The 27,022-nt window shown below is 38.9% G+C and overlaps 1 protein-coding gene across 2 annotated transcripts in view; it reads right to left on the bottom strand.

The window, feature by feature from the left end:
- Window positions 1-26,801, bottom strand: part of LOC121390185 (mitofusin-2-like) — a 37,228-nt gene extending 10,427 nt beyond the window's left edge. The window contains exons 1-13 of one of the 2 annotated variants that reach the window (XM_041521936.1): window positions 26,696-26,801; window positions 23,354-23,693; window positions 20,879-21,008; window positions 18,040-18,202; window positions 17,200-17,321; window positions 16,455-16,563; window positions 11,817-11,921; window positions 10,524-10,677; window positions 9,993-10,060; window positions 6,218-6,339; window positions 2,961-3,087; window positions 2,290-2,394; window positions 1,109-1,211 (exon numbers count right to left, since the gene is read on the bottom strand). In XM_041521936.1, the coding sequence (XP_041377870.1) occupies window positions 1,109-1,211; window positions 2,290-2,394; window positions 2,961-3,087; window positions 6,218-6,339; window positions 9,993-10,060; window positions 10,524-10,677; window positions 11,817-11,921; window positions 16,455-16,563; window positions 17,200-17,321; window positions 18,040-18,202; window positions 20,879-21,008; window positions 23,354-23,564 (1,519 nt within the window). In that variant the 5' untranslated portion in view covers window positions 23,565-23,693; window positions 26,696-26,801. Of the gene's footprint in view, window positions 1-279; window positions 383-1,108; window positions 1,212-2,289; window positions 2,395-2,960; window positions 3,088-6,217; window positions 6,340-9,992; window positions 10,061-10,523; window positions 10,678-11,816; window positions 11,922-16,454; window positions 16,564-17,199; window positions 17,322-18,039; window positions 18,203-20,878; window positions 21,009-23,353; window positions 23,694-26,695 lie in introns of both variants that reach the window. The other variant, XM_041521935.1, reaches the window with a different exon arrangement.
- Window positions 26,802-27,022: the final 221 nt, after the last annotated feature.

Genomic DNA, 27,022 nt, shown 5'->3' with positions numbered 1-27,022 from the left:
ATACCCAGATAGCTCAACTGACAGAAAGCGTGGAACATGGCCCTGTCAAGTAGCCCCATACCGAAATGGAAATACTGTGGCTTCACCATTCATCTCATCATTATCCATGTTTGTAATATCCAAAAAACAATAAATTTCTTTGTCTCTGTGTTAAATATTTGTGGCAAAAACAACCCAACAACCCCCCCCCCCCCCCAAACAAAACCCACCTTCAACGAACCACCTATGGTTGGTTGATTTTATGACAGTGTCACGCACTGTACATGTCACACACATCACCTGTCATCTGACTCTGCGTAATGTCGATGCCCCCGAGTAGCGCTGCCGAACACCGCATCTGTAGATTGCGTCCCAGCCCTTCTTCTACGTGTGCATGCAGCTCCTGGTGCCAGCAAAACAAAACAGAATCACTAGCCGCATGCCAAAACACAAAACACACAGACACGTGAAGGTTAAGCAAAATATACACAGTTAACAAAAAATACAAGAGTTTGTGCTACACAGAAATGTGAAATGAAATGAACACGAAGATGAGTCCAGGGACAATATTTCCAAATCTGACATAACTGGAAGTAGAAATAAAAGTTTGTTTTGTTTAACAACACCACTAGAGCACATTGTTTTATTACTCATGGGCTATTGGATGTCAATCATTTGATAATTTAGAAATATAGTATTAGAGGAAACCTGCAATGTTTTTGCATTTGCAGCAAGAAATCTTTCATAATTATGTTCTCAGACAGGCGATATACTCCCTTATAATTGTGTTTTAAATATTATTATTATTTCAGATGTCCTCGTGTGCATTCTGGGTTAACTCGAATCTGCTTTCCCATTATTTCATATTCTTTTTTTATATTTCATAATCCAAATTGTTTACAAACAAATCGTAATTGACTGATAACGTAATGTTTACACACAAAATGAATTCATGAAATGGTTATGGTGCCACGAAATTATGTACACACATTTTTATGAAATAAAAAAATTAATTAAAAAAAGCCATACTATTTCAGCGTGCAATACAACCAAAATGCAAAATGGTCATCAAGGAAACGGTGACAAGCGAAGAGTGAGGTGTGTAAGCCACAACACAGAGTTATCTCACCTTCCAGGAAGGACTGGACGACGTCCAGCCTACGACCGATCGCGGACGTGCACCGACACGCCATGTTACGACACAGGGTGGCTTCGACAAATCGATGCAAGTCCTTACAAAATTATGTAAATACTTTTAACTCCCAATTATGAAAACACTTATATTCCTATTCCTGATCAATTTTTAATTATGTAAACACCTTGTCTCCGGATCCAGATCAGTTCATAATTATAGAAAAACACTTATATTCCTATTCCTGATCAATTTATAATTATGTAAACACCTTGTCTCCGGATCCAGATCAGTTCATAAATATGTAAGCAGTTAAATTCCTATTCCTGATCAATTTATAATTATGTCTCCGGATCCAGATCAGTTCATAATTATGTAAAACTTAAATTTCTATTCCTGATCAATTTATAATTCTGTAAACACTGTGTCTCTGGATCCAGATCAGTTCATAAATATGTAAACACATATATTCCTATTCCTGATAAAAAAAAAGTTTCAAGTTTGTTTTGTTTAACGACACCACTAGAGCACATTGAATTATTAATCATCGGCTATTGGATGTCAAACATTAGGTCCTTTCGACAGTCACAGAGAGGAAACCCGCTACATTTTTTTCCATTCATAGCAAGGGATCTTTTATATGCACCATCCCACAGACAGGATAGCACATACCACGACCTTTGATACACCAGTAGTGGTGCACTGGCTGGGACGAGAAATAGCCCAATCAGCCCACCGACGTGGATCGATCCCAAACCGATCGTGTATCAAGCAAGTGCTTTACCACTGGGCTATGTCCCGCCCTATTCTTTATCAATTTATAATTAGGTAAAAGATTAACTCCTAATTCCGACCAGAGTTTGCGATTACAAGGCTTGAACTAGCGACCTGCGGAAAGCAGTGCATTTGTAAGACCTAGCAGGTGAAACAGAAATAGATATTTTATATGCACCATCCCACACAGGACAGTACATACCACAAAGTTATCAAAGCGCAAGAAAAACTGTAAAGCAAATTGTCCATTTTAAAAATATCCAAGACACCAGCTTTCAGCTGTTGTTCGCATTATCACAAAATACACTTTCCATTCTACAGAATTGATTTTTAATTTTTTTTATAAGAATCAAAATGTCATTAAAGTAAGTTCAGTTCTGAAATGGAGGAGAATTATTACTCACCTTCTTATAAATTGCTAACATCATAGGATCGTGGTGAAACGGGCGATCAAATTCTTCAACCAGCAGCGACAGACGACGGATTTCATCATTCAGTGCAGAGGAAACCTGACAAACATGAGAATGATGAAGCATTCATTTCTCTTATACGGATGTGTATTAAAATAATGCTGAATATCGCCATCAAAAACCACCCCTTTCTACCAAACTAATGTAAACATTTAGTGACCCTCATTTACTGCTTCCCATTTCATGAAGTAACTCAACTTTAGTACAAGGGGAGATGCAGCATGTGGTAATTTCCACAGAAACTGGTAAACTACTTCACATTTGCAAATGTACCAATGTCAGGGGGTTCATTATTGCTGAAAATAGGAGTTGTTTGAAAAAATAATGAAGTATATAATATTAATCTTAAATGTGGAAATGTGGAAAGTAGTAATTATTAACATGAAAATAGTTGAAAAGAGTGAACAACCTGCAGTAGCCCTCAAAAATGACCATCTGCCACCTACTAATGAATTGAAATGGTCTGAAGTTTTTGTTTAACGACACTACTAGAGCACACTGATTTACTAATCACCGACTATTAGATGTCAAAATATTTGGTGATTTAGACATATAGTCTTATAGAGGAAACCCGCTAAATCTTTCCCACCCTCCTATTAACCCACCTTCCTCTCGACTTCCTCAACCATTGATTTGATCTTGTCTTTCACCTCGCTGGTCAGTAGGCAGAGCTGTTTACTGAGGAAATCCAGCCGGTCGGCGTTCTCCCCGCGGGTAAGCAGCTGATTATCTCTGGAAACAACACAGAGAAGTCCTTCAAATTCAATTAGTGTACAATGGCAATATAGTGCCAATAACAATATAGTGCACATTCATTAATTAAACAATGATCGGCTACTGGATATCAAATTGTTTATAATTCCGACACTTAGTGTTCAATACAGATAATAATATTTATTACACACCAGTGTAAGATATTGCTCATGTCATAACAATCACTCAATATCTACTAGTGTAATATTGGCATGACGTGTGTGTGACATAGATCACTTGCTGACCCAGTTGGTAACAAATAGCATGTAGTAGATCTCGACATCTGCTTACTTCTGCGTTGCGGCTTGTTTGCAGTTGGTTTGTAATAAATAAAATACTAAACTTGCTTGCCTGTCACACCATTATTATGAAACTCGTGAACAGTGTTGGTATCTGTCTCGCTTTCGCTCATCAGATATCAAAACTGTTCACTCATTTCATAAAAATGGTATGATAGGCAAACTCGTTTAGTATTCTATATATAGCACATTCATTAATTAATCACCTGCTACCAGATATCACCTGCTAACTACCACCTCTATAATTCTACCACTAAGTAACCAGACTTACTTAATTTCTATACTCTTGCTGTAGGCTTTCTCCATAACTGAGCTAACTACCACCTCTATAATACTACCACCAGAGTAACTAGACTTACTTGATTTCTATATTCTTGCTGTAGGCTTCCTCCATGACTGAGCTAACCACCACCTCTATAATACTACAACTACAGTAACCAGACTTACTTAATTTCTATACTCTTGCTGTAGGCTTCCTCCATGACTGAGCTAACTACCACCTCTATAATACTACCACCACCACAGTAACTAGACTTACTTAATTTCTATACTCTTGCTGTAGGCTTCCTCCATGACTGAGCTAACCACTACCTCTATAATACTACCACCACCACAGTAACTAGACTTACTTAATTTCTATACTCTTGCTGTAGGCTTCCTCCATGACTGAGCTAACCACTACCTCTATAATACTACCACCACTACAGTAACCAGACTTACTTAATTTCTATACTCTTGCTGTAGGTTTCCTCCAAGACTGAGCTAACCACTACCTCTATAATACTACCACCACTGCAGTAACGAGACTTACTTGATTTCTATACTCTTGCTGTAGGCTTCCTCCATGACTGAGCTAACCACTACCTCTATAATACTACCACCACTACAGTAACGAGACTTACTTGATTTCTATACTCTTGCTGTAGGCTTCCTCCATGACTGAGCTAACCACTACCTCTATAATACTACCACCACTAGTAACGAGACTTACCATTTCTATACTCTTGCTGTAGGCTTCCTCCAGACTGAGCTAACCACTACCTCTATAATACTACCACCACTACAGTAACGAGACTTACTTGATTTCTATACTCTTGCTGTAGGCTTCCTCCATGACTGAGCTAACCACTACCTCTATAATACTACCACCACTACAGTAACGAGACTTACTTGATTTCTATACTCTTGCTGTAGGCTTCCTCCATGACTGAGCTAACCACTACCTCTATAATACTACCACCACTACAGTAACGAGACTTACTTGATTTCTATACTCTTGCTGTAGGCTTCCTCCATGACTGAGCTAACCACTACCTCTATAATACTACCACCACAGTAACTAGATTTACTTAATTTCTATACTCTTGCTGTAGGCTTCCTCCATGACTGAGCTAACCACTACCTCTATAATACTACCACCACTAGAGTAACGAGACTTACTTGAGTTCTATACTCTTGCGGTAGGCTTCCTCCATGACTGAGCTAACCACTACCTCTATAATACTACCACCACTACAGTAACTAGACTTACTTGATTTCTATACTCTTGCTGTAGGCTTCCTCCAAGACTGAGCTAACCACTACCTCTATAATACTACCACCACTAGAGTAACGAGACTTACTTGAGTTCTATACTCTTGCTGTAGGCTTCCTCCATGACTGAGCTAACCACTACCTCTATAATACTACCACCACTACAGTAACGAGACTTACTTGATTTCTATACTCTTGCTGTAGGCTCCCTCCAAGACTGAGCTAACCACTACCTCTATAATACTACCACCACTACAGTAATGAGACTTACTTGATTTCTATACTCTTGCTGTAGGCTTCCTCCAAGACTGAGCTAACTACCACCTCTATAATACTACCACCACTACAGTAACTAGACTTACTTGATTTCTATACTCTTGCTGTAGGCTTCCTCCATGACTGAGCTAACCACTACCTCTATAATACTACCACCACTACAGTAACGAGACTTACTTGATTTCTATACTCTTGCTGTAGGCTTCCTCCAAGACTGAGCTAACCACTACCTCTATAATACTACCACCACTACAGTAACGAGACTTACTTGATTTCTATACTCTTGCTGTAGGCTTCCTCCAAGACTGAGCTAACCACTACCTCTATAATACTACCACCACTACAGTAACGAGACTTACTTGATTTCTATACTCTTGCTGTAGGCTTCCTCCATGACTGAGCTAACCACTACCTCTATAATACTACCACCACTACAGTAACGAGACTTACTTGATTTCTATACTCTTGCTGTAGGCTTCCTCCAAGACTGAGCTAACCAGCTAACCACTACCTCTATAATACTACCACCACTACAGTAACGAGACTTACTTGATTTCTATACTCTTGCTGTAGGCTTCCTCCAAGACTGAGCTAACCACTACCTCTATAATACTACCACCACTACAGTAACGAGACTTACTTGATTTCTATACTCTTGCTGTAGGCTTCCTCCAAGACTGAGCTAACCACTACCTCTATAATACTACCACCACTACAGTAACGAGACTTACTTGATTTCTATACTCTTGCTGTAGGCTTCCTCCATGACTGAGCTAACCACTACCTCTATAATACTACCACCACTACAGTAACGAGACTTACTTGATTTCTATACTCTTGCTGTAGGCTTCCTCCATGACTGAGCTAACCACTACCTCTATAATACTACCACCACTACAGTAACGAGACTTACTTGATTTCTATACTCTAGCTGTAGGCTTCCTCCAAGACTGAGCTAACCACTACCTCTATAATACTACCACCACAGTAACCAGACTTACTTGATTTCTATACTCTTGCTGTAGGCTTCCTCCATGATCTGTCTGATATCGGAAATAATACTCTTCCCTCGGTCAGCGTGTTGCTCAAACTTCGTCTTCACAGCAGACTTCGAGATGCATTGCTTGAAGAATAAACATTAGAAAAGTTAAAAGTTGTTTTGTTTAACGACACCATTAGTACGCATTAATTTATCAATTACTGTTTTTTACTAATAGTCTTAGAGGAAACCCGCTACATTTATGCATTAGCAGTGTAAGGATCTTTTATATATGCACTTTCCCACATACAGGACAGGACATACCATAGCCTTTGCTACACTAGTCATGGGGCAATGGTTAGGACAGGAAAGAAAACCCAATCAAGAAAGAAAGAAATGTTTTATTTAATGATGCACTCAACACATTTTATTTACGGTTATATGGCATCAGACATATGGTTAAGGACCACACAGAGTTTGAGAGGAAACCCACTGTCGCCACTACATGGGCTACTCTTTCCGATTAGCAGCAAGGGATCTTTTATTTGCGCACAAACCATGGCCTTTGTTGAACCAGTTATGGATCACTAGTCGGTGCAAGTGGTTTACACCTACCCATTGAGCCTTGTGGAGCACTCACTCAGGGTTTGGAGTCGGTATCTGGATTAAAAATCCCATGCCTCGACTGGGATCTGAACCCAGTACCTACCAGCCTGTAGTCTGATGACCTAACCACGACGCCACCGAGGCCGGTAAAAACCCAATCAAAGAAAGAGTCCACTGGTTTAATAAATTTCCATATTCAGGCACTGACTTTTGGGCATAGCTGTTTTTTCTTAAGATTCCACTGAAATCGTAAATATGATCAGGCCTCTAGATTATGGTAGCCCCACTCCCATGGCTAGTGATATTCAGTGTTGGGCTAGTAAATAACTACTATGGCCATGCCCGACAGAGCCTCTAGATTATGGTAGCCCCACTCCCATGGCTAGTGATATTCAATGTTGGGCTAGTAAATAACTACTAATGCCATGCCCGACAGGGCCTCTAGATTATGGTAGCCCCACTCCCATGGCTAGTGATAGTCAATGTTGGGCTAGTAAATAACTACTATTACCATGCCCGACAGGGCCTCTAGATTATGGTAGCCACACTCCCATGGCTAGTGATAGTCAGTGTTGGGCTAGTAAATAACTACTATTACCATGCCCGAAAGGGCCTCTAGATTATGGTAGCCCCACTCCCATGGCTAGTGATATTCAGTGTTGGGCTAGTAAATAACTACTATTGCCATGCCCGACAGAGCCTCTAGATTATGGTAGCCCCACTCCCATGGCTAGTGATAGTCAATGTTGGGCTAGTAAATAACTACTATTACCATGCCCGACAGGGCCTCTAGATTATGGTAGCCGCACTCCTATGACTAGTGATAGTCAATGTTGGGCTAGTAAATAATTACTATTACCATGTCCGACAGGGCCTCTAGATTATGGTAGCCCCACTCCCATGGCTAGTGATATTCAATGTTGGGCTAGTAAATAACTACTAATGCCATGCCCGACAGGGCCTCTAGATTATGGTAGCCCCACTCCCATGGCTAGTGATATTCAATGTTGGGCTAGTAAATAACTACTAATGCCATGCACGTCAGGGCCTCTAGATTATGGTAGCCCCACTCCCATGGCTAGTGATATTCAATGTTGGGCTAGTAAATAACTACTATTGCAATGCCCGACGGGGCCTCTAGATTATGGTAGCCCCACTCCCATGGCTAGTGATATTCAATGTTGGGCTAGTAAATAACTACTATTGCAATGCCCGGCGGGGCCTCTAGATTATGATAGCCCCAATCCCATGGCTAGTGATATTCAATGTTGGGCTAGTAAATAACTACTATTGCAATGCCCGACGGGGCCTCTAGATTATGGTAGCCCCACTCCCATGGCTAGTGATATTCAATGTTGGGCTAGTAAATAACTACTAATGCCATGTTCGACAGGGCCTCTAGATTATGGTAGCCCCACTCCCATGGCTAGTGATATTCAATGTTGGGCTAGTAAATAACTAGTAATGCCATGCCCGACAGGGCCTCTAAATTATGGTAGCCCCACTCCCATGGCTAGTGATATTCAATGTTGGGCTAGTAAATAACTAGTAATGCCATGCCCGACAGGGCCTCTAGATTATGGTAGCCCCACTCCCATGGCTAGTGATATTCAATGTTGGGCTAGTAAATAACTAGTAATGCCATGCCCGACAGGGCCTCTAGATTATGGTAGCCCCACTCCCATGGCTAGTGATATTCAATGTTGGGCTAGTAAATAACTACTAATGCCATGCCCGCACGGGGCCTCTAGATTATGGTAGCCCCACTCCCATGGCTAGTGATATTCAATGTTGGGCTAGTAAATAACTACTATTACCATGCCCGACAGGGCCTCTAGATTATGGTAGCCCCACTCCCATGGCTAGTGATATTCAATGTTGGGCTAGTAAATAACTACTATTACCATGCCCGACAGGGCCTCTAGATTATGGTAGCCCCACTCCCATGGCTAGTGATATTCAATGTTGGGCTAGTAAATAACTACTAATGCCATGCCCGACAGGGCCTCTAGATTATGGTAGCCCCACTCCCATGGCTAGTGATATTCAATGTTGGGCTAGTAAATAACTACTAATGCCATGCCCGACAGGGCCTCTAGATTATGGTAGCCCCACTCCCATGGCTAGTGATATTCAATGTTGGGCTAGTAAATAACTACTATTACCATGCCCAACAGGGCCTCTAGATTATGGTAGCCCCACTCCCATGGCTAGTGATATTCAATGTTGGGCTAGTAAATAACTACGAATGCCATGCCCGACAGGGCCTCTAGATTATGGTAGCCCCACTCCCATGGCTAGTGATATTCAATGTTGGGCTAGTAAATAACTACTATTGCAATGCCCGACGGCTAGTGAATATTTTTTTTATCAAATGTTGCATTTAACTCCATTTTGTAAATATGAATAACCTGCCCCCACCCCAACGTCAGTGTTTTTAAGCTCCGTCTCCCTTTTTAGGTGACATCTAACTATTACTATTATTTAGTAACATTTTATTAACTTAAAGTAAAGTAGGGCAAGTGAATTTTTAATTGTGGCTAGTACATTCTTAGAATCACTGATCCCATGGCTAGTGGATTTAAAAAAAATGCTAGAAGCCCTGAAATGATGTAACCAAGATATGAGGTAGCTAATTCACAAAGGTTTCTTAGGCTCTGCTAGACAACAAAGCATCCTCTTTGCAAGTCTTTTAGCATTGCACTTCGAGATTGTAAAGTTGTGAGAGTTTAGTGAATTAGGCCCCTGGTATTGAATCTCATAATTTTTCGCTTCCGACAATATCTAGGATTCTATCACAGAATCCTGCTATACTTGCAGTGTAATATAGGCCAGTATTCGTATCTAGGTTTTTATTTATCCAATATGATGAATTAATAACAGGTCATATATATTACATAAAGGGGTTCCAGATTCCTCTTATTGAAAAGAAAGGAATACTTTTTAAGCAACATCTTAAACCAAGGCAATTTGGTGTCTAATATAGGATTATTTTAATACTTGAAAGAGTGAGAGAGGAAACATGCTGAAAAAGGAGACCATATATAGGTTACTACTACTGAATAGCAACCGGGGGTCTTTTATATACAATTTCCCACAGATAAGATTTTTTATTTAAACAGAGTAGTACTCACAGATATAGCTTTATACCAAGAGGGACAATGCCAAATTCAGTATGATAGACATATTACCTGAAACTCTCTTTCAAAATTAGCAAACTCAAACATTCGGATCTGAAAACCTTCTTGTAAGATTCCAGCTGCAAAAAATAAAGAAGAAGATTATTACAGCTGTGATTGGCAATAAATGTGAATGTGTTGGTTGTAAAACAAAACAGTTTCATCTGGGCAAAACAAAATGCATGCAATTTCATTTCATTTAGTACCAATGTGTCAAGTAGCCTTCTGCTTGAAACATGTATGGGGACTTGTAAATTTTTTAATTAAAAAATCTCATTTTGTAGCCATAAATGCCACCCGTTATCTCTCAAATGAGCAGCTTGATCCCCAACAACAAAAATGCCAAAGATATGCCCCGGTAATGAAAAGACCGACGGACAATACCATATAATATGACCCATCAAAGATAGAAGTATAAAAAGTGGCCTCTTAAGGCAGGCAGCTGCTCAACACAGGTTAGTTTATACAATATTCGGTGTAATACAGGTCAATACAGCAAGTCTGACTGTATTTTTATTTTACCCACAGAGACGGTGTACTAACTTGGAGTTGGTGTTCCTTTATCCTGGTGAAGTCGACAGGCGAGCGTCTCCCGCGCAGATACAAAATACACGCGGTTTTCAGCTTCCTTCCGATCAAGAACTTTCAACTCATCTACGAAAAACTCAATATTTCTACTCATGTGTTGCTTTCGAACCTGAACAAAATATGAAATATAAATATCATTTTGAGTAACTTTAAAATGAAATGTAAAAAACAAGAATAAATTAGCTTTTTGAAGAATGTATTATGAAATATAACTGCCACATGAATTTATTTCATGTATGGCTATTTGGTGAAGGAAAATGACTAACAATACTGTAGGACATCTTAACATTTTAAACTATGGCTATTTGGTGTCTAACATGTGGTTATTTCAACAAATACATTAATCAGACTATTTGATGTCAAACATTTGGAAATTCTGCACGACTTCAATTAGCAGCACTTTCCCACAGACTGACTGACTGACTGACTGAATGGTTAATGACACCCCAGAACGAATAATACATCGGCTATTGGGTGTCAAACCATGGTAAAGGCAAAACTTAGTGATGTTTTCCACAGACAGGACAGAATATATCACCATTGTTAATATACCAGGCATTGTTTGGGATGAGGGAAAAAGGGTAAAAAAAAAAAAAGTTTGTTTTGTTTAACGACACCACTAGAGCATATTGATTTATTAATCATAGGCTATTGGATGTCAAATATTTCGTAATTTTGACAGTCTTAGAGAGGAAACCCGCTACATTTTCCCAATAGTAGCTAGGGATCTTTTATATGCACCATCCCATAGACAGGATGGCACATACCACAGGATTTGACATACCAGTTGTGGTGCACTGGCTGGCAGGGCCTCCACAAGTCCAAAATATAGGACTTGAGTGTCAAACTCGACCCGAACCTGAGTACCCGACACTTACACCAGATGATGATCAGACTAAGGAATAAAGTAAAATAGCATTATGAATCTTAATTCCAGCGCTGAACATGGATGCCAAATCATGCCATTGTATTGCATACAGAAACTGGTTGATACATGCAGTGTTGTGAAGGACGGATAGCCAGTTTGAAAAGAGAAACTAGCGCATGATCATATAATTACTCTGTAACTTATATCGCTGATTAGTTACTGCTGAAATTATTGTCCTACATTGTCCGTTGTATTATTATATTCCACCTTGTACGGGTACTCGAGTCCTGTGAACGGACTCGAGTCTTGCTAGACTCGACCCGTGCACTCAAGTACTCGTGGAGACCCTACTGGCTGGATATAAGAAAAATGGGTAATACCTCTTCCACATCCTCCTCCATGGCAGATACATCCCAGCGATTCTGGAGTACGAAAATGTTCGGCTTCGAAAGTCGGGCACTCACTTTGTGGAAGAAATTTTTCTCCTGAAACAAAGGAAAGGAATATCACATTTAACAACACCTCAGCACATTCTAAAAACATGTTGCTGTCACACAGACCAATCGGAATAGCAGCAGGAGATCCTAATTCAGATATTGTCTGGTGCATGTTCATCAATCCCTAAGGTACATGATAAAAAATATTGTTTTAAAACAAGCGTTCTGAGAGTACTGGTAAAGCAATACCTGTCCCCTACCGGGCCCAACAAATGTTTGCATCTCCTAAGTCAAAGGGCCATAACTCTATCAAAAATTGGTAAATAAAAGTCAAACTTTTCTCTCTTTTTTTTTTTTATCCCAGTGCTCCCTTTCCTTTCTCTCCTTTGAATTCCATCTCATTTCTTCCCGATCTGGCAACTCCTCCTATCTTTCAACTTCTTTCGCTGTCCACCTCCACATCCCAGTCCTTGTCTCTCCAACTGTGACAGGTGCTTGTCTCTCATGGCTATCTGTGCCACACACCTGCAATTCACCATCAGCTTTTAGCTGTGGGCTTAGTCTAACCACTTCGGGGAGTGTTCAGTAGTTACTTCTGGTATTGTTAAAAGCACTTACTATGCACCCCTACTACAGGCGATCGTTATGAAAGTCAAATTCAATCTATAACTGTACCTGTTATAAAGCTATACACAAAGTTTCAGCTCATATATTGAGGCATTGTGGACAAAATGTCTGGAAAACTTTATGTCAAGAGCTTAGAAAGAAAAGAAAGAAGTGTTTTATTTAACGACGCACTCAACACATTTTATTTACGGTTATATGGCGTCAGACATATGGTTAAGGACCACAGATTTTGAGAGGAAACCCGCTGTTGCCATTACATGGGCTACTCTTCCGATTAGCAGCAAGGGATCTTTTATTTGCGCTTCCCACAGGCAGGATAGCACAAACCATGGCCTTTGTTGAACCAGTTATGGATCACTGGTCGGTGCAAGTGGTTTACACCTACCCAATGAGCCTTGCGGAGCACTCACTCGGGGTTTGGAGTCGGTATCTGGATTAAAAATCCCATGCCTCGACTGGGATCCGAACCGAGTACCTACCAGCCTGTAGACCAATGGCCTGCCACGACGCCAGAGGCCGGTCGTGAAGAGCTTAGATGCAAAATGCTCCATACGCCATTTTGGTGCAAACTGAGTTAACATGCAGTCTTGGTAGCTAGTTGGTATTAAAATCAAGACCTTATTTCGGAAATTGGTCAAAGCGCTCCTTAACCCATCCAATGACTTCATGAAAAACGCATTTTTTTCCCAAATCGATCCATGCGCCAGTCCAGTTTTTAGACAGAACGCTCCATATTCCATCCGCCAATCAGAGAACACCATTTATCCAAAATGGCTGTGCCCAGGTAATGAAGATTAATACGCGGGATTTTTTGTAGTTTTTATTTGATATCGAGAGTAAAATTAACGACTTTGATGAAATCGCCGAGCCAGTTGTATTATCGTCAGTTGGAAGGAAGCGTATAAGAAATCCTGAGAACCACAAGCGTGAAAAAAAGAAAGAAAATGCTTCACAGTGGCGACGGCAAAACGCCATTGATTATGTGCACACACGGTACTGTAGTAAATGTATGCATGGCAGGTAAACTCACCTCAGATGACACTGCCTACTGCAACAGACAGTTTTATTCTTCTCAGGATATAGTGACACAAGATGCAGCACTGTTGAGTTATCTGGACATAAGCAAACCTAAACAACTTCCGTGTGCTGAACAATGACAGAAAATGTCCACGTAATGTATCAACCAAATTCAACCTACTTACTGAAAACGCAAAGAAGGTGCAAGTTTGCAGAAAAACATTCTGTTCTGTCTTGGGTAAGTTTTTGTGTTTATTAAAGATCGACTGTTGTACCCACAGAGGCAGATTCAAGGGACTGGGGATCAGGGTGACCTCCCCTAAAAGTGCTTTATTGTTTTGTTGAAAAACTATTTCAATATTAAATGCAACTTTGTGTTTTCTTTCTGGGGTGTATAAATAAAAGATAAATGGCCACTGTTTGAGGTTAGTAAATCTTTCTTATTTATTTTGTAATTTTGAGAAGAAATTGTTGCATGCATGCTTAGTCTTAGGGGCACGAAAAGTAGACACACCACTGTAATTTTCGTAAAACGCCATTATGTCGTTGGCAAAACACTATGCAAACAATTCATTTCATTGATGCGTTAATTAAAGCTGTCTTGCCGTAAAGGTAGTACAATTCTCAACCATGTCAATAGCGCAGCTTCTGTAGCATTACGCAAGAATTATAGGTTCCAATCATGACATCAAATTGCAGTTTTGACGTCATTGCACTTAATATTTTACCAGGATCATATTGCAAGCATGCACACCTCAAGTAACCAGGCCTGGCCCGGTTCGCGTTTACATTACACGTTTTTCATGCCGTACCATGCTCGACTCGGGTTGAACCTACCTCTTCCAACTGGCCCTGGCCCACCAAGAAAAGGAACTGGGCCAGGCCCGGTTACCCGTTTACACTGTCACTTTTTTTGCCGCGCCATTGATTTTTTGTCAATGCAAAAGTGACATATGGGTGGGCCCATTGGGCTATTTTCATTCCAGCCACAAAGAATGTGGAATGTACTATCCTGTCTATGGTGTGGCGCATATACATGTAAAAGACCCCTTGCTGCTAATCGAAAAACGTAGCCAATTGTGTAGTGACAGATTTTCCTCTCATTATCTGACAGCAAATAAACACTGATTAAAAAGTGTTGTGTGCCGTTAAATAAAACAGTTCTCCCTTCATTAATCGATAGCACAGTTATAGTATGACCAAGAGTTTTTTTCGAACCCCTCCCCTGCCAACGTTCATGGCATAAATACTAGGCTAGTAAACTTAAACTTACTTTTTGAAACGGGATGTATGTTAGTATTTAAAAAGAAATATGTTACCAAACATTTTACCTATGACTCGGTTTTGTAGGGTGTATTGGGGGTGAATCATGTTTGAAAATAATGCTAATTTGAACATACACCTACATAAAGTATTTCTCTATTTGAGCAGTGTCAAAAGATCGTGTTCAGCGTATTGCCCGACACTGGTTGAACACAGGTAATCCCAGACCGGAGAGGAGAGGTGGACACCGACAAAATGAGGAACTGGAGCAAAAAAAAGCAACCATTCAAGATCACATAAGTCATTTATGTGTCGAGCTAGCCACTACGCTCGCCGAGGAGAGAATACGTGCAAATATCTACCAAGTGACCTGAACATTAAGAAGATGCAAATATTCTTTGAAGAACAAAATCACATTCAAGTTTCATATTTGCTGTATTACAGTGTATTCCAGTACGACTTTAATCTCGGGTTTGGCCATCCAGCTACTGATATCTGTAGCTCTTGTGTCCAGTTTAAGTTCAGACTTAAAAATCCTGATAGCACTGATGAAGAGAAGAGAAGAGATGCGATACACTACATGCTACATCGTCGTAAGGCTAGAATGTTTTATGACTTGCTCAGTCTAGTCGAGGACAGTGTCACTGTGTGTTTTGACATCATGCAGAACTTAGTATTACCTAAGTCCCCTATTGGCCAGTCATACTATTCACGACAACTCTACATGTATGTATTTGGTGTTGTTAAGCATCATGGACGAAATGAACCTCAACAGAAAGAAGACATTGCTCTATATATCTGGATGGAACACCAAAATAGAAAGGACTCTGACATGACTTCATCAGCTCTATGGCACTTTTTTAATGATGGAAAAATGCCAGGTTTACTTCGTGATAAGAAGAAACTCTGTCTATTCTCAGATTCTTGTTACGGACAAAACAAGAACATTACTTTATTGTCAGTGTTGTTTTCCATGCGAAAACAAAAGCAGCCAGAACTTCACATCAGTTACTACTTCCCTGTTCGTGGCCACAGTTTCTTGCCAGCAGATTGTGTTTTTGGGTGGATTGGGCAAGAGTTGAAGAAAACAACTTCATACTGAAAACCATCCATTGTTTGGGACTACATTATGCAAAAGAAACATGGGGAAAACTACTATTACAACGGAAGGGATTGGGTGTAATTTTTTTCATCTATGACAAAATAACCCTCCAAACTTAAATACTTTTATGTCACAAAAGTTAAATTATTTGTTCAGTATTATGTTTGTTAATATTCAAGACATTGCACATTTTAAAATCCTGCTTTTAGTCGTTAGTTATGAAATCTTTTATCCAAAGTGTTTAATGGATATGGAGCATTTTGAAACAAAATAAATTTAAAAATTGTATTTTATAAGAAAGTTAATAAAGTTTGATTTTTGAAATTTTTCTCAATATTTCAGTTTATCATTCTTTATCCATATTCGCATTTTTGCTGTGATTTCATTTTATTAGAAGGTTTCAAGAAAAAAGGCTCATTTACTCAAAACAGAGAAAATGGATATGGAGCGTTTTACATCCAAGCTCTTCATGTGTAACAGACGGGCAGAGACGAAATCTAAGTCCCCTCCAATTGACCCAGTAGGTGACTAATAAGTATTGTTAAAAAAAATAGAAGTTAATGATTACTTACAGTTTGCATTAATGTTGATTCAGCGTTGGCAACGAGGACAAAGACATCAGCATCCAAGCAGAACTTGTCAATCCATGTGTCGATATCGGGCGTCACGTCAATTCCAGGACTGAAACAAGCAACAAAATTTCACTGTCAGATTAAGGTTTAGAAATTAGTGAATTCTAAGATTCAACAAATTAATTTCTCAAAATATTGAATTCTAAGATTGAGAGATTAAACTAAACTAAATTATCAGCTACATTTTTAAAAACTAGTTAATTCTAAGACTGTAAGTTTCAACAAAATGTTGATGGCAGTTACATTTTTCAAATTATTCACGTCAAAACTTGAGAGATTAAACTACACTTCAATGTTGGCTGAATTTCTAAAAATTAAGGTACAAGGAGATATATTCTAAATAAGAAAATGCATCTAATATATGTAATTTTAGTAACCGAAAGGGTTTTATTATTTAAAAACATCTTCAAAAGGCAAAAAACTAAGGACAGTCTATTAAAACACAATTTGTTAACTTGCTAATTACATGGAAATAGTTCTGTCCATAATCACTTTCTTTTTTCACTGTTCATTTACAAAACTTAATTTTTGTTTAATCACTCACCTGTCAACGAACACGACATCTCTTAAAAACAAAACTTGCTAATGAAATAGAAATATTTTTGTCCACACTCACTTTCTTTTTTCACTCACTTTCTTTTTTCACTGTTCACCTGCAAAACTTCACTTTTGCTTAACTGCTCACCTGTCAACAAACACGACGTCTTCTTTGAGAACCTGACACTTGCTGTTTGGCCACAGGATTCTTAGCAATGTATTCTCCTTCAGTTTAACTGCACTGAGATTATGGGCCAGCTGCCTAATGGACTGAAAACAACAAATGGTAAAGGTTTGTTCAGTGTAATAGCATCACTAGGACACACTGATTTATTATTCGTTGGCTATCGGATATCAAATATTTTGTAGTTTCGACTTGTATTTTATTCAAAGGAAATCTGTTAAGTTAAAAAAATATATATTTAAAAAACCCCAAGAAAAACAAAGAACTACAGTTAAGTTTGTTTTGTGTAACGACACCACTGGAGCACATTGATTTATTAATCATAGGTTAATGGATGTTAAACATTTGTAATTCTGACGTTATGATATAGAGGAAACCTGCCACATTTTTCCATGAATAATATTTGTTTTGTTTAAAGACACCACTAGAGCACATTGATTTATTAATCATTGGCCATTGGATGTTAAACATTGTCTAATTCTGACATTATGATTTTTAGAGGAAACCTACCACATTTTTCCATCAGTTGCAAGGGATCTTTTATATACCCCATCCCACAGACAGGATAGCATATACCACGGCCTTTGGTATACCTGCTGTGGTGCACTGGCTGGAACGACAACAACCCAAATGGGCCCATCGATGAGGATCGATCCTAAACTGACCACTCATCCAGCAAGCACTTTACCACCAACAGAAACAACTACAGATGTTTATAGAATTAGTCTTAACATTTGCAAAATATTCTTTAGAGTTATCACCCTGGGTTTTCCCCACAATAAAATCTGATTTAAATAATCTTACACTGATGCTCTTGGGTTGATCGGACTCCTCTGTGAGCAGAATCCCATCTGCCTTGTCCGTGCCCTCGACCTGGATGAAACAGTGAGTTGTGTGGCCGATCCCACTCGGCAGAATCTTGTCTCGCAGCATCGCGTTGATCACGGTGCTCTTTCCATTAGACGTCCTGAAATTACGCTTGATGGTTTTATCTCACAGAACAATATCTCTTTTTGCCAAGTCTCTCTATCTCCCCATCTCCCCATCTCCGACTCTCTCTCTCTCTCTCTCAGACTATCCCACTACCCACTGACTCCTCCCTCTCCGACTATCCTGCCACCCTCTGACTCTCTCCTCAATCTCCGACTATCCCACTCAGGCATCGAAATAAGCATTGTGTCTGGTAACCCATTTACAGGTTACCACAAAATACAGCCTGGTAATCTATAGGTTTCCACAACTATATATATGAAAGTTAGAATTGAATTCCTGTTACTACTACTACTTTTAACGCTAAAACGCGAACGTGCGCGCGAATATTGGTACGAGAAACGAAATCCGGAAGTAAATTTATCTAGTGGTCACTGCTTAAACGCGGATTGCCGAAATTGCTTGCAATTGCACAAGGTTGGACTATACCAATTAAAATCCCATAGGCGACCATGTTAATGTTTGTGTTTAAAAACACTATATGCAATATATCAACCAAACTATGACCTATAAATATTAGTACTACAACCCTTACCTCAAAGTATTAACTGCAGAAAATGGTACCTTTCATGGCTCATTGTCAGTATAACCAGATGTTTCTACAACACCCCTAGTTTCGCACAAAATTTTAGTACTTTTTTTTACAGGTACCCCATACATGTTCCAAGCACAAGACTACTTGACAGATTGGTACTAGATCAAATAAAATTACATATATTTGTAGCCCAGATATATCTAATGTTTTTTTACAACCAACACACTCACATTTATAACCAATCACAGGACTTGTGGTGTTAACTTCTCTATCAAAAGTTGCACCTCGAACTTCGACCCAGCTGGAAATTAGTTGGTTTAGTACTACCACAAGTGCGCAAAACATTGGTGCAATTTCGTACGAGAAAACGAACCGTGGAAGTAAATTCATCTAGTTGACGCTGCTTAAACACGTACTGTCTATAATTGCTTGCAATTGCACAAGTGCGTAGGAACATCGATGCAATTCCTTACAAGAAAATAAAACGTGGAAGTCCGGAATGCATTGCCTGGTTTACGTTCGGAAACGAAACTTCCGTTGTTGAAATTTTTGTCGACTTTTTTTTACATGTGGTAACCTCCCGGTAACCTGAACGACCGTTCTCGACTTATTTCGATGTCTGCCACTACCCACTGACTCCTCGCTCTCTTACTATCCTGCCACCCCTGACTCTCTCCTCCCTCTCCGACTATCCCGCTACCCACTGACTCCTCGCTCTCTGACTATCCTGCCAACCCCTGACTCTCTCTCCTCCCTTTCCGTCAATCCCACCACCCCCTAACTCTCTCTCTGTCTCTTCCCTCTCCGACTATCTATATATCCCTCTCTCTCCGACTATCTATATCCCCCTCTCTCCCTATATCCCCCCTCTCTCCGACTATCTTTATATCCCCCTCTCTCCGACTATCTCTATATCCCCCTCTCTCCGGCTATCTCTATATCCCTCTCTCTCCGACTATCTCTATATCCCTCTCTCTCCAACTATCTATATCCCCCTCTCTCCGACTATCTCTATATCCCCCCTCTCTCCGACTATCTCTATATCCCCCTCTCTCTGACTATTTCTCTCCTATCTCTGACTTTCTGTCTCTCAGGGCTCACCCTGTCTACTGCCACATTAGCCAATTTCTAAGTTTTTGTCCTAAGTGGCTAATAAAATTTAGTTTATATTAGCTACTTTTTAATAATTAAAATGGAAATATTCTACATATTTGAAAATTGGCTAAAACAAAATTACACCTTCTCTCTCTCTTTCATATGCACAATATATACATTTCTTTCTTACTGAATGAGCGGTTACTCCAGACAGAATAAACCGAAATGTAAAAGATTAGAACAGATCAGAGCTTTGGATTGCATCAAAATCAAGGCGATGAATATTGCACCTAAAATACATAGATATGCCCAAAATAATCACACCCAATTTAAGTACAAACATGCTGACCTCAACATATTTCACCTCAAAACCACCGAAATATTAATTTTAATTAGAATAAAATAACTTGAAGGAAGGAAAGAAATATTTTATTTAACAACGCATCAACACATTTTATTTACGGTTATATGGCATCGGAAAAAGTAACTTGAAATGCACTTCTGAATACTGACAACTCTACAGCAGCTGTTAATAACAGTACTGAACTTACACGACCTGACTTTGCTCAGAAAAGACAAAAAGTCCCCGTTGTGCCCAAATTAGTGATATCTAAAGCACTGAGATTTTAACTGGAATCTCGCCCTCCAGCAAGAAAAAGAAAGAAATGTTTTATTTTAACGACACACTCAACACATTTTATATGGCATCAGACATATGGTTAAGGACCACACAGATATTGAGAGAGAAACCCGCTGTTGCCACTTCATGGGTTACTCTTTTCGATTAGCAGCAAGGGATCTTTTTAATGCACCATCCCAAACAGGATAGCACATACCATGGCCTTTTATGTCCCAGTTGTAGTGCACTGGCTGGAGCAAGAAATAGCCTAATGGGCCCACTGACGGGGATCGATCCCAAACCAACTGTGCACCAACCGTGCATCAAGCGAGCGCTTTACCACTGGACTATGTCTTGCCCCCTCGCCCCCAAGATACTAAAGACTGTATTGTTCACACACCCACCTCCCAAAGAAGGCGACTTTCATGTGGTCTCGGGCCAGGACCTCCTTGATGCCGTGAACCTTTTCCTTGAATCCTGCCATCGTGTCCTGGGTCTCCTTCTCCAAGATACTGTGACCATTCGCATTGGTTTCTGAAACGACATCAATTCATTCCATAGACCAGTGTCCGAGATTAAACATTTTGGACAGTATCCCAGTTGGATTACTAACATTTCAAAATCTGGCATCCCACCTGAGAATTTAGTATCCCACTTCAATGAAATTCATAAATAACATCGTAACAAACTTGGACGACACTGTTCTCGTCCCCAGTATATTGCAACGCTGCTATTGCTCCAGTGTAGCATTATACTGGGTATAAGTTGGGGGAGATCTTGTTATGGCATAACATTAGACTGGGTACGAGCTCAAAAATACTGTTACTTAACTTCACCAGTAAATGACGACTTTCATTGTTTAGTGAAAAATAAAAACGCTGGATTAAAAAAACACAACAACATTATATGATATCCCGGTGGGATACTGGGTTCTTAAAGTCTGGTATCCAAAATTAAATTCTGGTATCCCCAGGATATCGGGATACCGTTAATCTCGAACACTGATAGACAGGACAGCACATACCATGGCCTTTGATATACTAGACATAAGCAACGGATCAACAGAGAATAGGTCCACTGAGGTGTGCCGATTCTATGACATCAGCACTTCAGGCTTCAAGTACTCTACCAACAGAATTAGATCAAACACACACCCCACCCCTTTACTGGCCCTAGCATTTCATGGAAATGATCGTTTCCATTACTACTCTCGAGTGCCTAATAAACATAGGGGCTGAATAAGCATAGGGTCTGAAATTTTTTCTAAAATCAATTAAAAGTAGGGTGCGGAATTAGCATAGGGTGTGGAAATTTAAAAAACCCACAATAAGAGTAGTGTGGAATTAGCATAGGGTCTGGAAATTTAGCTAAACTGTATAAAATTTACTAGTAATGAAAACAATTTGGTTTGACGTAAAAATAAAAATAAGTGTTTTGGAAATAACAAAAATATACTTTTGTTGTGTGTACATGTAATTTAGAAAACAAGCGGCTCAGAAATAAATAACTTGTAGTAAATTCCATAGTATGAAAACATTTGTTCACTATAAACATATGTTTCTATTATCTAACTGGTACAACTGTGTCACTGTCACACACAATTAATTAAAACTGTAAGCGTGTTTGTACATTTAAATGAAATTATGATAATTAATGTGAGGCGAGATTGCAGCTTTGAAAAAAAATCCAAAAGTTCCATGCAAGAAAACCAAAACAATCAGGGTGGATGACAGGGGCTGGCATGCATAAATCTCAGCTGAAGATTCACAAACAACTGTGGTCATCGGCCATGCCAGCTGTTAGTGTTAGCAGAACGCGCCGGAACTGGAACGCGGTTAGGGGATGTAACTCTGCCTAATTTTTCTCGCCAATTTCTAATAAACTCTATTTGCAAGTGAAAATAAAAAGGTTGAGTGGAATTTGTAATTAAAATGAGTGGAATTTGTAATGTAAAAAAATATATATAAAAAGAGGAAAGAATGTAGATAAAGTTTGGGCCAGTTCCCCTTATTCTAAAGGAATTGTACTTTATCTACTCTAGTATACATAGCTTAACAAAGAGTCATATTTACCTTTAAGAATTCGGTACCCCCGTCTTCAATGTATTGAAGTGTAATTGATTAATTTATATAAAGTGCTTGCATGAACTGCTGCATCGATTTACAGGCGAGCACTCAATCGAACGCATCCTAGGAATTTACCCAACTGAATAAAACCGAAACGAGCCGAGCGATAAAAACAATGTTCGGAAACGTGTGTTTACATTTTGTCGTAGAGTAACATACTTTGTTGTGCCTTAATGGTTCAAATGATCAACTAAGCAGAAAAACAATGTATGTATATTAATAAATAAATAAATGTATTATCTGACCACAAAAGTTGGCATTTTATTTGACAACTCGGAAAATTGTAAATTCCGTTTAAGATATGCAATTCCGTCCGCGATTCTGTGATCGCGGAAAATCGGTACCCCTAATAGAGGCTATATGTAAGCATTTGATAAATTAGAATTGTAATAATCGTTGGGTGCCGAATTAGCGTAGCGAGTTACATTTTTCTTAGATGTAATTAAACGTAGGGTGCTGAATAAGCGTAGACGCCAATTTTTTTTCACAAATTTAATAAACGTAGGTGTACGTTTATTTGGCACTCGAGAGTAATAATCGTGGAACAGAAATATTGTTTCCCACGATTATTATATCGAGTACAACTATTTTACGAAAATAATATATACACACATGTACATATATATATATTTTTTAAAACAGTTTCCAGTGGGTTCAAATGATCACAAGCCCAAGGCACAGAACTGAAAGTGTTTCCCATGAAATTTGAAATCCTATGGCGTCCTTTAGAACATATAATACAACCCAGCTTACCGGTTACAAAGGCACCTGTTTCCTCAATGTACTCTGTCATCTCCGTGAAGATGTCGTTAATTCTCTTCTTGGCCTGACCAAAGAACTGCAGGTGTGATCCCTGGTTGTGTCCATTGCCCATGTTGCGCTCCATGGACGTGCCGTCGCCCTGGCCTCTCTGGTACCGGTCAAGTTCCTCCATTTCCGATGCACGGTGCAGCAATCCAGACATGTCTACATATATCTACTAGGGTGATGATCCAAAGTGCACATCATTTGATGGTAAAAGTCATGGCTGATTAGTTAAAAGACGGGATGATCTGGTGAAAGGAGTTGTGCTGAATATAATGGGTGCGATATTCTGAAAAAATTAAAAACACAAAAACTGCTTTCACAACCCTCTATGTTAACTTTTCAATCTAGGAGCCAGATGGCACCTACTTCTATTTTTTTATATCTAGATAGGATGAAATGCTGTAGCTGCCAAATGAAAAAAAATGGTCACAATATAGAGGGTTGCTTTAAAAATAAAAGAAAGAAATGTTTTATTTAACGACACACTCAACACATTTTATTTACGGTTATATGGCGTCAGACATATGGTTAAAGACCACACAGATTTTGAGAGGAAACCCGCTGTCGCCACTACATGGGCTAGTCTTCCGATTAGCAGCAAGGGATCTTTTATTTGCACTTCCCACAGGCAGGATAACACATGCCATTTAATATAGTGTGCAGTGTAAAAAGGCAGTTGTGTATACCGTAACATTTCACTATATATGTATAAAAATATTTTGAACGTCTACAAGTTTGTCTTTTCCTCATTTGTGCACTTTGTTTTTAGGAAGATTTTCTTAATTCAACAAAAGTATTTTGATGTCAGGGTTTAATTGTATACAGATTCCTTAAAAACAAGTCAAACGGAAAGTGTACCGCCCGTTCCCCCCCCTTTGGTTATCGATCTAAAGAGGGATTTTTTGATAGGGTATATATAGAAAAGTGGGGCATGGCTTTTGTGGGGGAAAGTAAGAAAGAATTTTTTTTTTTTTTTTTAAATAATTTTGTAAAGAAATGTTTTCGATAACTAATGGTGGAGGGAGGGGGGGAACTGGCGGTACTCTTGCTGTCCAGGAGCCTACTACAACTCACACTACTGTATCTAAGTTTGTAACATCACATTTTTACACATGTATACAAATTAAGACTTACCTTTATGGATTCGAACCAGCATACCTTGGAGCAGCCGAAGTGTCTTATATCACCAACGCTTTAACCAACTGAGCTAATGAGACATGTTACTTACAATCGTAAAAAAATTGTAGTCATTAACAAACATCGACGGAAACTGGCGGGAAACATCGACGGAAAGTGGCGGAAAATACCGGAGATATTGAAAGTGTACTATTTTCTGCTGTACATTCAACGAATACAGTTGCAAACATTACCTGTGTTTTATGTGAGTTGTGATACATGAATGAACTATGTTTATTGTAAATCTCGTGATTGTTGAGTTTGTTAACTATGTCTATAGAAATTTTGTAATAAAAGGAAAAAACAGGTGAGTATTTTGTTCTTCATATTATTTCATTATGGAAGGGGAAAGTAGTTGCAGTGATCTAAAAAGAAAACGTTCGGATAGTGACAATAGGGATGGGGAGGGGTGTAGTCAAGGGGAGAGTAAAAAGAGTAAAGACATTTATTTAAACTGGATTAGATTAGGAAAAGAATTAGAAAACACAGAAAGTACAATAAAATTTTGTCAACGTTTTAATCTGTTACCAGAGAAGGCAAAGTGTCCAACATGTGAAATAGAATTAACAAAGTTATATGAAATCAAAAGATCAGGGAAAAAAAGGAAAGATTTTCGTTTTCAATGTAACCGAAGGGAATGCAAGAGCAAAAGAAATCAAGTACAACCACGACATGGGACATGGTTTGCTGGATCCAACCTGTCATACAAGAAAAGTGTATTATTAATTTACTGTTTTATTAAAAAATTAGATTATATTTCTGCTATAGAAGAAACATCTATTCAATCCAGTGACAATAATAGTGATCTAGACACAACATCTGTACAAACAACATCAAAGGAAACTGTTTCTGATTATTATAATTATTGTCGAGAAGTATGCTGCAGTGTGGTTGAAAAAGAATGCGACCGAGAATATAGGAGAGGGCTTAACTGTAGAGGTAGATGAAGCCAAATTTGGAAAACGAAAATATCACAGAGGACGAGTTGTTGAGGGACAGTGGGTTCTGGGGGGGATATGTAGGGAAACAAGGCAGGTGTTTTTAGTTCCCGTAGAAAAACGTGATGGGCCTACATTAATGTCAGTTATAGAAAAATATGTCAAACGAGGTTCCCATATAGTAACCGACTGCTGGTCTGCATATTCAACCATCTCTGAAAGTCAGAAAGGATACACCCACTCAACTGTAAACCACTCACAGAATTTCGTTGGTAAGGGCATTATAAGGAAAATATGTTACACTAGCATTAACCCTAACCCTATCCCTAACTCTAACCCTATTGATATGTGTTGAAATATTTTTAATATAAATTAATTTAATCAACAATGAAATTATTTTTCAGATCCAACCACTGGTGCATGTACAAATCTTATAGAAAATACATGGTGGTGCATAAAGAGACAGTTGCCATCTACACATGTATACCAAAAAGGGAAATTTCGATCTGCATCTCACAGAGTTCATGTACCGTACCGTGAGAGGGAGACAAGGATTGTTTGAAAGGTTTCTTGCAGATTGTGCTGAACTGTACCATGCTTAAAGGCGATATAGTTAAATGAGGTAAGTGCTTTAGATAGTACTTTATTATACCAATATGGCTGACGGTATTTAGTGCGTTCGTTATTGGCATAGTAGTAAGTAAGATTATTATTTGTATTTATATTTGAAAAATATTATGAAGGTACTATTTAATATTTTATGCATATACTAATATCATCATGCTACAAAACGACAAAAAAAAAAGGAAACATTAATAAACTATTATAAATGATGGGGGGAACGGGTGGAGCTCTTGCCCAAGACAGAACATTACTATGCTGTTTCATATACCAGTGGTGGAGCAGTGTCTGGGACAGTAAAAATAGAAATCATAGAATGAATCCACCGAGTGGATCCTATCCTTAGATCCAAGCACATCAGGCGAGAGCTCTCTACCGACTACCGTCACTAAGCTAGGGACTAGTAGGGTAGAACTTCACCCTGAACTTGTTCAAACGCACTGGTGCAAATCTCAATGATTCAATGGAGGAAAGAGAAAAAGAGACAATGCATGGCTTTTTCAATCTCATGTATAGTTAAAAATTTTGTTATAATATTTACACTTTGACCTACCAACGTCAAACAGTACCCTTATGATACAACAAGCCGCATAAATTGGGGAAAAGTTCGTCTGCAATTCCTCACGTTTCGTTCACCTCCACCATGATGACAATCAAGTCTCGCGATATATAGCGAGATTTTAATTCGTCGATTAGAAATATGTACTCCAAATTGAACGAAAATGGAATACGAATATTTTGAACACTGGATCAACAAGAACCCCCAAACCCCACCGCTCGTTCCTTTTTTTGCTGTTATCCATATGCATATAATTATGATTGTGTACTATTTTTGTTATAAAATTTTAACCGATAAAATGTAGGGGCTACTGTCTTTTAA

The sequence above is a fragment of the Gigantopelta aegis genome, chromosome 15 (assembly GCF_016097555.1).
Source record: "Gigantopelta aegis isolate Gae_Host chromosome 15, Gae_host_genome, whole genome shotgun sequence".
Classification (NCBI taxonomy): domain Eukaryota; kingdom Metazoa; phylum Mollusca; class Gastropoda; order Neomphalida; family Peltospiridae; genus Gigantopelta; species Gigantopelta aegis.
This window is presented reverse-complemented; position numbering and strand designations above follow the sequence as displayed.